This window comes from Gymnogyps californianus, unplaced genomic scaffold (assembly GCF_018139145.2).
Source record: "Gymnogyps californianus isolate 813 unplaced genomic scaffold, ASM1813914v2 HiC_scaffold_196, whole genome shotgun sequence".
Taxonomy (NCBI): domain Eukaryota; kingdom Metazoa; phylum Chordata; class Aves; order Accipitriformes; family Cathartidae; genus Gymnogyps; species Gymnogyps californianus.
In genome coordinates this window covers 14,424-28,196 of record NW_026114077.1, presented here as the reverse complement: position 1 = coordinate 28,196, position 13,773 = coordinate 14,424, and the positions used below count along the sequence as shown (strand labels likewise).

The 13,773-nt window shown below is 53.9% G+C and overlaps 1 gene segment (V, D, J or C); it reads left to right on the top strand.

Annotated features, from left to right (window-relative positions):
* Positions 1-11,091: 11,091 nt before the first annotated feature.
* LOC127028125 (T cell receptor alpha variable 1-2-like) lies at positions 11,092-12,842 on the top strand. The segment is given in 3 exon segments: positions 11,092-11,140; positions 12,099-12,394; positions 12,771-12,842. Coding segments are annotated over 3 exon segments (417 nt in total).
* The last annotated feature ends 931 nt before the right edge of the window (positions 12,843-13,773 follow it).

The following is a 13,773-nucleotide window of genomic DNA, read 5'->3' as shown; positions in this document are numbered from 1 at the left end:
TGACAAGAAGTGAGAAGAGGAACATGAGGATTATGGATGTTTGAGGAGGGTCCTGAGGGACCAGCCTACACTTATTAAGGAATGCTTAGGGGAAGGGTGAAAGGTGGGGGAAAGAGAGGATTGGGGAGGAGCAAGGGAGGCAATAGAGAGGAGGAAGGGTAAAAGGAGCCAGCTACACATAAGCAGAGTCCAGTCAGTGCACTTGTTGGGATGAGCCCTGTGCCTGACCCCTACAGTCCCCCCTGCCTTCTTAATAAATCCTTTCTTAACCATTCTTCTGTGTGACTTCCCACGTGTGAGTGCCAGTAACTGGAGAGACTGGTGTGAAAGAGAGATCTGGTGCCAGTAACTGGGCAACCAACCAATGGCAATAGGTGCCATTGGTAGGCCTGGGTGCCAGCAATGGATGGACTGCGGGGTGTGTGGCAAGGTCTAAGTGCCAGCAACTGGAGAAGAGGCCTCTCGTCACAGAGGTCTCTGTGCCAGCAGCTGGAGGGACTGGGGATGTCAACAAGGTCTGGGTGCCAGCAACTGGAGAAGGAGAAACATGTCACAGGGTGATATTACCAAGCCATGGTAATGTTTGAGGGGTCCAAGAGTGTGGGGGTGATTGTGAGAGGAGGGCTGAGGACCCATGCTGGTATTTGAGAGATACACGAATGTGGGTGTGCTTGTGACTCCAGAGGGTGTGTGTGGGGGGGTGTTTTCACTAGGGAACTGCATGTCACAGGCATCCTGGAGACAGTCAGGCAAAGGGCCACTCTGGATGGTGAAGAGACTGGAGCAACTCTCATGTGAAGAAAGGTTGAGAGAGCTGGGACTGCTCAGCACAGAGAAGTGTCAGGGGAGAGCTCATTAATGGGTACAAATATTTGGAGGGAGGGTGTGAAGAAGGTAGAGCCAGGCTCTTCTCCATGGTGTCCACTGAGAGGACCAGAGGCAATGGGCACAAAGTGAATCGCAGAAGATTCTATTTGACCATCAGGAATCCCTTTTTCACTGTGAGGGTGGGGAAGCACTGGCACAGGATGCCCAGAGAGGTTGTGGAGTCTCCATCCTTGGAGGCATTCAGAAGCTGTCTGGACATTGCCCAGGACATGTTGTGAGCAGAGACAGAAGCATCAAGGAAGGAGAGACTCCCAGGGTTGTGGTCCTGGGTCAGCAAGGATGGTTGCATGTTGAGGACTATGGCTCGATTTCTCCTCTTAGCAGAAATGCAGAGATCCTCCTCTTCCTGTACATGTGTACAGGGTGCACAGGGCCCCCCGTCATGCAAGTGTTCAGAACACCGTTGGCTGAGGGAGCCGCAGGTGTTGCTGCTGGAGGAGGGAGAAACCCAGGAGGAGCACTTCAGGCACAGGAAGAACAGATCATTTCTCTTCCCCGCTTCTTCCTTTGCTCCCCCAACAGAGTCGTTTCCGGCAGCTCTGTTATCTCGGGGCCGGGAGGTGGTTTTCTGACTCTCTCTCACTCAACAAACAGGCGGGTCGGACTCAGCATGCACCTTGGAAATCTCGTCCTCACTGTCTTCCTGGGGCAACTGCTGGTAAGTCCTGCCTTTTCATCAATGCATACTTCTTCTCCTCCTCCTCAGAAAACTCTCACCAGCCTTATCAGGTCCATGCATGGAAATTCTGTGGAATTAGAGGAAAACACTGGGAAATGTCATCTCACATTTGTGGTTTTGTACCGGTTCTCTCAAGATGCTCTGACTGTTGGAAAGGAGAAGAAAAGACAGAGGAACAGATGCTTCAGACCCCTTCTTCTACTTTTCTCTCCCCTTCAATCCATCTCTCTCTGCCTCTCTCTTCTCATCCACCTGTGGGCAGCATAGGAGATCTCAGCTGTCTCTGCAGCCTCAAATTTCTCCACTTCCAACACAAAGTAACAGATCCTGTCAAAGCTGCCACTGGGACATTTCACTGTGCTGCCTGGCTGGGCCTCCTTGCATGGCTGCCATGGCGTCCAGTTTCCTCCTGGTTGTCAACTCAGCCAGGCCTCCCTCTTTCCAACATTCATATCAGCATTGTATGAGCTCAAGGACCTAGGAGCCCTCGGAGTTGACAGGGATGGGGAAGCAGGATGAATCTTTTTGCCGTAGCTCCCTGGGCCCCTCAACCTGCGGGAGGGGTGCTGGTCCCAGCACACAAAGGTCAGGCATGACAGGGTGTTCCCTGGTCCTCTGGGCAGTCGCAGACCAGGGAGGAGGAGTAGGGACACAGCACAGCTCTCCTCAGGGTCCACGCTGTGCTGAGTGCTCTGAGCTCCTGCCCAAAACTACCCTCCCCTGGCTGTCCCCAGGCCTCAGGATTTTCCTGCAGGACAAGGGACAGAGAGATTTCTCTGCCTGGGTTTTGCATCCACTCCTGGTTTGCTTCCCAGGGCCTTTCCCTGCAGAGCTGCTGACCTTCCCTTTCTTGCAGGCACCATGGGGCAGATCACCGTCACCCAGCAAGAAGGACAAGTCACAGTGAAGCAGGGAGGCACCTTCCAAACAACCTGCACATACCAAACCTCCAACTTTAGAGGCTTGCTCTGGTACCAGCAGAGGAAAGGCCAAGGTCCCCAGCTGCTCTCGTCTCAGGCAGCAGCTGGCCGCAAGCCGAGCGGCCGTCTCACCACGTCGCTGAACACCACGGGGAAATACAGCCTCCTGCAGCTGGAGGAAGTCGAGGTCTCTGACAGTGCCTTGTACCTCTGTGCTGTGCAAGACACTCTGGTGCAGGGAGCTTCCTTGGCTGTGCAAGAAGCCAGGGGAGGGAGGGCATGTGGCTGTGCAAGGCTGAGCTTGGGGGAAGGGGCCCTCAGCTCTCTCCTGCCACCACTGCTGCTCCTGTGCACCCACAGCTCTGCAGGTCAAAATCCTCTTCCAAGAGAGGCCAGTGTAAGTGGCTATGGAGATGCCGACCCTGACTGTAGGGCAGAGCCTGCTGGGAACCAGGGTGCCAGGGGCTTGCTCTCAGCCCCTCAGACTCAGTGTTAGCAAATTCCTGCAAGCCCATGACTAATGAGGTCCATCAAGCACCTGCCAGCCCCACCCAGAGGCCCCTAGAGGGAGGGCATTTCAATAAAGATTTGTGGGATTGGTTGCTCTCTTCAATAAGGAAAGAATTCAACTGGATTGGAGTCAAGCCATCAGGTTATCTCCAGGTGTTCAGCCAGTCCAAGTGCAAAGTCTGTGCTGAGGGGCAGAGCAAACCACACAGAACAGCCCTGGTTGCCAAAGGCCAAGCGCTCTCCATGTTCGTAACCAATAAGCAAAGACACCAACATACAAATGAAGCCTTACAAGCTCCTGGGCTCCTTGCACTCCCTTCAGGGATGCTGGGGGGAACTTGATCATCCCTAGCACAGGGAGCAGTGTTGCAGGGATGAGCTCCCATGGCCACAGGTGACTTTGTCTTGGACAAGCCAGACTTGCAGCAGGCTGCTGTAGGGGGATTTTTATGTTACCCCTTGAGGCAAATTAAACACACGTTTGTGCTTAAATAGTAAAAAAAAAGAAAAAATAATGAACAACCTACCGCCATAAGTGGTTCTACAAGGGATCCGCAAAGATGCGTCACAAGCAGATTCCTTACATATACTTGCATCAGCACCAATCCTGTGAGCGGTTGCATGGGGCACCTTAGCCCAGCCATGGGTCCATCCCTCAGTCCAGCTGTCCTGCCCAAAGGTGGCCCCTGAGCGCTTCCATTCCAGGATGGCTACAAGACAATACTGGGGCTGTTTCTTATCTAGCCCATCAACCAGGGACACTTCACTCCCTTACAGGCAGTCTTTCTGTCTCTGGCATCCCTGAGGATGGCTTCCAGCCAGTTTAACCCCTCCTGAAGCTGGGCCTTCTTGCCCTCCAGGACAGATCGTTCCTTGGTCACCAATTACCGTTGCTGAGCAGTTACAATTTGAATTTCCCCTTCACTGCAAATGCTGAGGCTGGGCATGAGAAACGAGGCTGTGCTCATGAAGCTTCCTCCCTCTCACAAACTGGATTTCCTCCGGCTTGAGGAAACTCTGCTATCCGTGATGTGCTGTTTCCTGTCCATTCCAGACATCAGTTTACGCAGACAGGGTCTTACATGTTCCCATAGCACACCACATGAAGGTGCAGTCTTCTTATTGTCAGTGATGTAAACACGCACGGAAAGCTCTGCTGTCTGGTAAAGTACGAGCTGCACACACGTCAGCCATTGCATTTACACATTAGCAATTTGTTCATCTTGACCGCTATTAAGAACAGGAGGCACATCCATCCTCCCCGACAGCAACTGGGTTTCTCTTGTCTCGAGACGGACACACCTTAAAACTGGCTCCATTGTGTTATTATTTCCCTCTTGAACTTCAGCCATGGCAGCTGATGTAAAGAGATGCTGTACCTTTTCCTTCTCCTATCTGCATGACTAACCATAACCCAAAACAAACACAGACAAAGAAAAGCTCGACCCAGGCAGCTCCCAGCATGGGGCATCCATGGGCCCTCATTGCCCTGTGCTCTCTGGGGAGACAGCCCCAGCCTCAGCCTCCTATCAGCAGGTGTCTCATCCACCCCACTGGTAGAAACAAAGAAGGCATGACAATCTCCCTGGTGGTCCTTGTGATCTCCTTCAGGGAGACCTGGGGGTCTGGAACCAGCCCCCCCACCTCCTATGCAAGAAGCAATGCCGCAGCAGACGATTCTGTGTCTGCTACCAGCCCAGTTTCCTGCAGGCTGCAAATGCTGAGGTCTGCACACAGAAATGCGCTTGAACTAATGAAGTTGCTCCCAGGTTTCTTTGCTGGTAAATGCATTCTCTTCAAAAGCCAATCCCCCCTCCCCCGCCCGCTAAATAGCAGCTGAGAGGAAAAGGAGATTTTGTGTCAGTGTATCAGCGTTTCACTTCACATGTCTGTGTTGAACTAGTTGCCTCCCCTCTCAGTAGCTTTTCCTCCCTCCCCTCTTGGGCTTTGCTTGTGAGGAGTTTGAAGATGTGCGGGGTCAGAGAGGGGGTCAAGTCTCTGCTGCCAAACCAACCCTTAAGCAAGGCCTTGGGCAGAGGCGTTTCAGTGGGCCCAGCTCTTTCCTGCAGTAGTTCAGTAGGTCCCCTTCCACAGGGGGAAGACGCTCTCCAACCCGCTGCGGGTAAAAGCAGTAATTTGGAAAGCTTCTGGCCACCCTTGGGACACTTAGGCAGCAGCCGCAGCCTCTCTTCCGGCTGTGCCTCTCTCCTGCTTCCCTCTCCCCTCAGCACAGGAAATTGTGCTAGCCTTCAAGGTCATCTTCTGCTGAGAGGCCTCCCAGCACAACTCCAGGCACACTAGGAGGAAGATCCGTCCCCAAGAGCTGCGCGGCTCACGGGGCTGCCAGCCTCCCACTGGCCTACTGCTGTGGTGCTCACTTGAGGACACCACTCATCAGGCTCCCCAACCACAGGACATGCTCCAGAGAGCATTTCTAGGGAGAGACAAAGCAAGGCAGGCCACTGGCTCCGGAGCAGCCTTCCTCAGCTTCTAGGAACAGCCCTGCAGGCCTCAGCCCCATACTCCCAGGTTCCCATCCATGACGACATGTCACACCCTTCTCTCTCCCTCCCTCCCTTCCTTCCTCCCTACCTCTTCCCTCCCTGGCCCCACCACACCCACCAGTCCATTTCTCCCACACCCCCTCCACCTCTGCAAAGGTCTCAGGCAGTGGCTTTGGGCTGCAGAGAGGCACCTGGAGGGAGGCTCTCATCCTGTTCTTTCCATCCCCAGGAAGTCAGGGGATGCTCTACCCAGCCCCTGAGCTCTGGGACTGGGATGCCTGCCACCTCCAGATGCCATGGCTGCTCAGCTGTGCCAGGCTAGGGATGTAGCTGAGCACACTTACTCTTGCTGGGGACTCTCCAGGAGGGCTTCCACTTTCCCCTCCTCTCCTGACAGAGGGGTTTAGCCTTTTCCCACCTCTCCTTCTTTTGCTCCTGTCTCCTGAGCTGGGCTGGAGGAAGGGGAGGGTCCAATTCCCAAGTGTCAGCACTCCGGATTCCTAGCAAACACGACTGCAAGCACAGGGGCTGTTTCCCAGTGAACGGCCAGCAGGGGTGGTGCAGCAGTCCCGGGCAAACCTGGACAGTCACCGCACCTTGCCCCTGTAGGACGTCTGAGCCAGCCAGAGTTTCACTGCAGGTTTCAGTTGGACTCCTCTTCTCATTTTGATCTCACCCGTTGACATCACAAGCGAATGGAAGGAGTTGCACAGCTCGTGCACAAACAAGATATATATGTGCTCGTCTGCACACACGTATGCCCATACACATACGCACACATGCACACTGACACCATGCACACTTACTTGCTCACCTGCAAAAACGTGCGCGTACACAAACACATGCACATACACACACAGAAATGCACTTGTTCACACACACACTGGCAGACACTCACTCTCACATGTGTGTTTGCAAATGCACACACAAATGCAGACAGACAGGCACAAATATGCCCTCAGGCACAGACACATGCATATGCACATGAGGAAGCACAGCCTCTCCCCACACTCTGAGAACCAGGACTCCACCGGCCAGCTCTCTACCTCTGTGCCCCTGACAACTTTCAGCAAGTCCTTGAAAGCTCAGTGCCAAGAAGGGAAATCAAGTGCTGGCCATCCGTGGTGGATTTAATGACAGCAGAGGGCTTTTGTGGGTTGGACAGAAGTAGTTCAACCGGTTGTGTTCTCATTAGAGGAAAGAGAGAAGGCGTATTGGGGTCCAAGCTGCAGGGTCTTTTTGGGACATTCACCCTCTTCACATGCAAAGTCCGTGCATGAGGCACAAAGTCAAAGCTAGAGACAAGCCCTATTGCTGGAGCTCCAGGGGTTCCCCACCTAACAACTCAAAGTAATCCCAAAGTCTGACAAGATCCAGCCCACCCCTGCTGATCGCCGTAGGGCGGTTGTGGAGGTCTGGGCCCAGTTCCAGCTTCAATGCAGGGAGAGGTGCTGCCCTGACATGCTCACAGGGCAGCAAAGGGTTGTGTGTCTGGGGTGAGCCAGATGGCCTGCAGCTGCAAATGTTGAGGCTGGGACACCAGAAAGGAAGCTGGCCTGATGAAGTTGCCTTACGGTAAATACCCTCTCTTCAAAAGCCAAACTGATATTAATTAGCAAGTGGCATCAGGAGGAGATTTCAAACTGCCTGGGCCAAGCCCTGACATCTGTCAGTTAGTCTAGCTCCTTAGAGCTCTTGGAGCTGCACTGCTGAGAAGCCTGTCTCCGCATCTGCTTTTAGCACTGGAGCAGTCTCCAGAGCCACCGGAGTGGTGGCAGGAGGCTGTGCCCAGCACTGCACAGGCACCAGGAGGACAAGCCTTGTGCCCTGAGAGCCTCCCAGAAAGGCTGGCATTGTCCAAGGCTCCTCACCTGGCCTCGAAGGCTCCTATTCAGGTCCCCCCAACTGTGACCTGCCTCCCTTGGAAGGAGTCCAGCTCCTAGCTATGCTCTGCAAGCGCAGCATCAGGAAGCAAGGTGCCAGCCAGGCGGTTTGTTAGAAAGCTTCTCAGCCTGCAGCATTGCTTAGGCTAGAGTCAGCTGCTGCTGTTGTTAGCCACTGGGCAGCCATAATAGATGTGTACCGTGTGTGTAAAAAGCAGGCCTGTGTCAGGATTTTCCATCATTGGCTGGTGAGCTCAGCAGGTGCTGCTCTGATGGACCGTTACTCCTTGTCTTGTCACTACAGGCCCTGGTAAAAAGTCTTTCTCCATCTTTCTTGCAAGCCCCCTTTATATATTGAAAGACCACAATGAGGTCTCCCTGGAGCTTTCTCTTCCTCTGGCTGAACAACCCCAACTCTCTCAGCCTTTCTTCATAGGAGAGGTGTTCCAGCCTTCGGATCGTTTTCGTAGCCATTCCCCGGAGGCCCACTTTAGCAGGTCCATGTCTGTCTTTATTGGGAACCCCAGAACTGGGTGCAGTACTCCAGGCGGGGTCTCATGAGAGCAGAGTAGAGGGGGAGAATCACCTCCCTTGACCTGCTGGCCACGCTTCTTTGGCTGTAGCTCAGGCTGTAGCTCAGGCGTTGTGGGCAGCAAGCGCACATTGCTGACTCATGTCCAATTTTTCAACCACCAGTATCCCCAGGTCCTTCTCCGCAGGGCTGCTCTCGATCCCCAATCTGTATTGTTATTGGGGATTGCCCCAGCCCGGGTGCAGGACCTTGCACTTGGTCTTGTTGAACTTTGTGAGGTTCCTATGGGCCCACTCCTCAAGCCTGTCAAGAGCCCTCTCGATGGCATCCCTTCCCTCAAGAGTACCAACTGCACCTCTCAGCTTGGTGTCATCTGCAAACTTGCTGAGGGTGCACTCAACCCCACTGTCTATGTTATTAATGAAGATAGCAGATAATATTGGTCCCAGTATAGACAGGACAAGGGCTAATGGTTTTAAACTGAAAGAGGGTAGATTTAGGTTGGACATAAGGAAGAAATTTTTTACGATCAGGGTGCTAAGACACTGGAATGGGTTACCCAGAGAAGTTGTGGATGCCCCATCATTGGAGGTGTTCAAGGTCAGGTTAGATGGGGCTGTGGGCAAGCTGATCTAGTGAGAGATGTCCCTGCCCATGGCAGGGGGGTTGGCCTAGAAGGTCTTTCAAGGTCCCTTCCAACCCAAACCATTCTATGGTTCTATGACTCTAGGGTTCTATGGTTCTATGACAGGCCCGGGCAGGCCCGACAGGGGGCGCTGCTGCTCTGCTCGCCGGGGCCACCTTGCCCCACCCAGCCCCTCCCAGGCCCCGGGACCCGGGGCGTTCCCCTGCCGCCAGGCATTGTCATCAGCATCAGCACTGGCACTGGCATCAAGCATCGGCATCGGCTGCTTCTCCCCTGCTTCTCCATTGCTTCCCCCCAGGGGATCTCTGCCGGTACTCGGAAGCCATCCCACAGAGTCAGGAGTTTGAGCTCAACACAGACAGGAGACAATGATGTAGAGGTGACTGAAACCTTCAGGCTTTCTCCATCGGTTCCAGACCTATGCTGGTAGGCTGTTGTAGAGGATTTCCCTCTGCACCAAATGCAGAGCCTTTTGGTGTGCAGGTGAAGGCCCGTAGCTGGGAGGGAAGCTTGGACCCACCCTGTAAAGACACATTTGCCAAGACCACTTCTCAGAGGCGGTCAGAAAGAGAATTGCTGGGTTGCCTAAGGGGTTGAATGTCTAAGGTTTGCTGAAGCTGAAAGCCATCCACTGACTGGAGAATTCTCTGTCCAGCTGTTCCCCAGGGAAGCCTGTATGGGTCTAGTAGCTCACGCAACTCTTCAAAGTCCACGTTCTTGGGCTCTCTTGCCTTGCATCTAGCAATTGGCTGAACCTTGAGCCTGCAATATCACACTGTTCAGATACATGGATCAGCCTCTGGTAGCTTATACCTTGGTAGTGAGGTGGAGAATGAGCCCAGTGAGAGAGCTGCTGAAGTGATAGATAGATGGATAGGGAGCCGGGCAAAGCTGAAATACCTTCCTGGCTTTACAGATCCCGTGCAGAAGGAATTTATGCTGCCGTTCCCACCAGAAGCAGCCATGCAGGTAGCACACAACAAAACAGAACTTTTCTCCAAAGGCCTGAGTGGAGAGCAGCCAGTCCCGCTGGGGACAGGCACCTTTCAGCTTCTTGCTGTAGCTTGGACCGTGTTGGAGGCAGAGGTTATAGGTCAGAGAGCTGGGAAGGCAGGGGATGCCTGGTGGCCAATGGCTGAAGGTGAGTCAGCCATGTGCCCTTGTGGCAAAGCAGACCAGCTGCACTCTGAGCTGTCTCAGCAAAAGCGCAGCCAGCACACCCAGGGCAGTGAGCCTTCTCCTCTATTTGGCACTCGTGAGACCATGCCTGGGGTCCTGTGTTCAGTTTGGGGCTCCTTGGTGTGTAGGAAAGGTATGGACATGTGGGAGTGAGTCCAGCGGAAGCCCCCAAGGCACTCAGGGGGCTTGAGGACATGACATGCTGAGAGCCTGAGGGAATGGGGCCTGAGGAGAAGAAGGCTCAAGGGAGACCTTATGGTGTCTACAACTACGTGCTCCGAGGATGTGGAAAAGATGGAGCCAGGCTCTTCTCAAAGTGCACAGTGGTAGGACAAGAGGCAACAGACACAATTTGGGAAATTTTATTTAGATATTAGAAAGCCTTTTTATTTTTCACTTGTTTTTGACCCTGAAAATCCTCAAGTACTGGAATGCACTGTCCACAGATGTTGTGCAGGCTCTGGCCTTGGCAATTTTCAAGACTTGATGGGCACAGCCCTGACCAGCCTGATCTGATGAGACCTGCTCTGAGCAGGGACGTGGAATGGGTGATCTGCAGAGGTCTTGTCCCACCTAAATTATGCTATGGAAAGAGTAAAAATAGTTTGGCAGGTTGGTTTGTTAATGGCTAGAAGCAGGGAGAGGACAAATGCAGATGCAACTGGTTTTGAGGAAACTGAGAATGGAAGGGTTATGGTCAAATGGAAGGACTGTTTGTTTGTTTTTTTCCCTCAACGAGCTTTTCAGAAGCTGATGTATGAGATGGGATGGGCAGGGTGGCAGGAAACTTCATTTCTTGTTCCTGAGATAACTTTTTTGGCTAGAAGGAGAAAGTCCACAGTGCCTGGGCTCTGAGTGGGGCAGTCGGTGTCTGCAGGGTTTGGGGTGTTGACCATTGTGTTTGTGAGAGCCGCAGCCTTGCGGTGTGCGGACAGGAGCTTGGGGCTAGACACCGTGCAGGAGCCAGGAGAGGCCAACCCAGCCAAGGGCTTGAGGATGGAGAGAGAGGAGGCACAGGCATCAGGGAAGGAGAGACTCCCAAGATGTTGCACAGGAGGATGTGTCAGAGAGGTTGGTCACCAGGTGCAGGCCTATCCCCCTTTTACCCCTCCCTCCCCTTGGAATGGCAGAAGGTGTTGTCTGCAGGAGCAACACGAGTCGCTGCTGGAGGAGAGAAGAGCACAGCACAGGCATTTCAGGTGTGCTAAGAAGAAGCATTTTCTCCTCCCCATTTCCTTCTTTGTTCCCCTTGCAGAGTCATTTCCGGCAGCTGTGCTCTCTTGGGGCTCTTGGTGGGGACGTGTGGGGTTTTTGGGTCTCTCTCACACAGGCAGGAGGATCGGTCTCAGCATGCACCTCGGGTATCTCATCCTCGCTGCCTTCCTGAGCCAACCACTGGGTAAGCACTGGCTTTGACTGATGGTATGATTCCTCTTCTTCCCAGGAGACCCTCACCCCTCAACAGTTCTCTGCAGGGAGCTGCTCTTGAATTATGGGCAAAGGTTGGGAAACATCAGATCGCACAGGTGGTTTTGCACCTGCTGTCTCAAGATGCTGTTACTGCTGGCAAACAAAAGAAGAGAGTGAGAAGAAACAGCTTCTCTCCTGATCATCTTAGACCCCTTGCCTTCCTTTTCTCTTGCAACTCTCCACCTCTCTGTGCCTCTCTCTGCTGATCTGTCTGGGCCCAGTGTTTCACAGACAGATCATTGCAGAAGCTCTTTTCTATCTCGGCAGTACACATTTTCTGACTTTGCAACCCAAACGCACAGGTCTTTTGAAAGCTGATGCAGGGACGTGAAAGCTCTCTCATCCCACTCGCATTCTTAGGGTGTCCCAGTCTCTCTCCTGGCTGGCACATGTCATGCAGTATGCCCTGGCTATCCATTCCTCCTGCATGTCCATAATGCCAGGGCTTCCTTTTCCCTCCTTGACCTCGGAGCCTTCTGAGAGGACGAGGAATGGGGAGCAGGATGAAACATCTTTGCAGGAGTTGAAAGGTCCCTCACCCTGCTGGAGGTGTCCTGCAGCCAGCACAGGAGGGCCAGGCACTACAGGCTGTTCCCTGGAGACTCCAGGCAGCACAAGAGTGGAGACCGAAGACCTGGGTGAAAGCACAGCTCTCCTCTGGGGGTATCCCTGTGGGAGGTAATTGGCATTATTGTGCTGTGGGATCCACGCTGAGCTGAGGTCTCAGACGTCCTGCCCAAAGACACTCACCGCCTTCTCTTCCTGTCCACAAGGCTCTTGCTGCAGCGCAAGGCAAGGGAGCCTTCTCCTCTGACACTTTGCATCCCCTCTTGTTTTGCATCTCAGAGCCTTTCCCTGCACAGTTGCTGACCCTTGCTTTCTTCCAGGCACCATGGGGCAGACCACCATCACCCAGCAAGAAGGACAAGTCACAGTAGAGGAGAAAGACACCTTCCAGACCACCTGCACCTACCAAAGCTCCAGGCCTAATGCCCTGCTTTGGTACCAGCAGAGGAAAGGCCAAGCTCCCCAGCTGCTCTCGTCTCAGGCAGCAGCTGGCCACAAGCCGAGCGGCCGTCTCACCACATCGCTGAACACCACAGGGAAATACAGCCTCCTGCAGCTGGAGGAAGTCGAGGTCTCTGACAGTGCCTTGTACCTCTGTGCTGTGCAAGACACCCTGGTGCAGGGAGCTTCCTTGGCTGTGCAAGAACGCAGGGGAGGGAGGGCATGTGGCTGTGCAAGGCTGAGCTTGGGGGAAGGCGCCCTCAGCTCTCTCCTGGCAGTGCTGCTTGCCCTGTGCACCCACAGCTCTGCAGGCCGAGCTCCTCTTCCAGGAGAGGACAGTGTGAGTGGCTGGAGAGGCAGGAGAAGGTGATGAAAGAGTCTCAGCTAACCCATGGTGAAAACCCTCATTTGCACCAGGGGTTATGTGGTTATTCTGCCCAAAGACTTTGGAGAGGTGATGGGCAATGCAGGAGGTTGGGAGAGCTTGTGCATTGCTTCCTTGCTGCTGTTCTTTGCTTTATGGGTTTCTCTACTGCGCTTTGCTTCCTCAGGTATTCCTGCAGGCCTGTCTCTTAGAGCACCTGCTCTGGGATGTGTCCCTCCGAGGTCAGAGTTCAAAGTAAGATTAAAAAGATAAACAACATGCCATGTGGCAAGGCTCCTTCCTGGAATTACAGGATTACAACAATTTTGGAAGATACTCAGAACTGCTCTGTGGACCCTCCAGTTGCTGCACGGCCATGTGCTGGGATCTGGAGGACGTGCTCTCCCCAGTGCACTCTGCAGGTCCTTGGAGCCCTCCTCAGGCCCTACCTCATGGGCTTCCCCCAGTGCTGCCTCATTTCTTCTGCAGTGGGACCATGCTGGACAACTGTAGCCAAGAGCACAATGGGAGGGCAGACCACCAGGCAGAGATGGGCAACAGGCCCTGCCAGGAGAAGAGCCAGCTTTGAGGAAAGCTGCTTCCTGCCTGCGGGAAGGCCAGTCACTGCAGAGCAGCCATGGGGGCTTGGGCACTGGCTGCTGTCCTTGAGGCTCCATGTGTGGTGGGAGCTGGAGGTGTGCGAGAGGCGTGAGGGCCCTGGTGCGTGGCCTGGGCAGGCTGATTTCACCATCAACCTGTGAGTCACCTTAGCCATGCACATCTGTGTAACTGCTGGGCTGTGCAGGGAACTGTTTTGGGGGGTGGAGGGTGTATAGGTGACCTGTCCTTGCTGTCCTTGCCCTTGGGTGCAGGCCATGCCCTGTCATTCTGGAGAGAGGTAGGAGGATGAGGAGGGACAGGTGAGGCTGTTTTCAAGGCTTTTTCTTACATCACAGCCACTCCTGCATCCTTTGGGGCCATCTTCTGACGGAGCCTCTTTTCCCAGCACAGGGCTATCCAAAGCAGGAAGAATTCCCTTCAGCTGCTTCAAGGAGGCTGCTGCCTATCTCTTAAAGAAAAGCCCCCTCAGCCAAGTTCCGGATACTCTCCGAGTCAGACCATCACCCTTCTTCCCCCTCTCAAACAGCACCATGACCCAGCATAGGATGGAGGAGCACACATCTGCACAA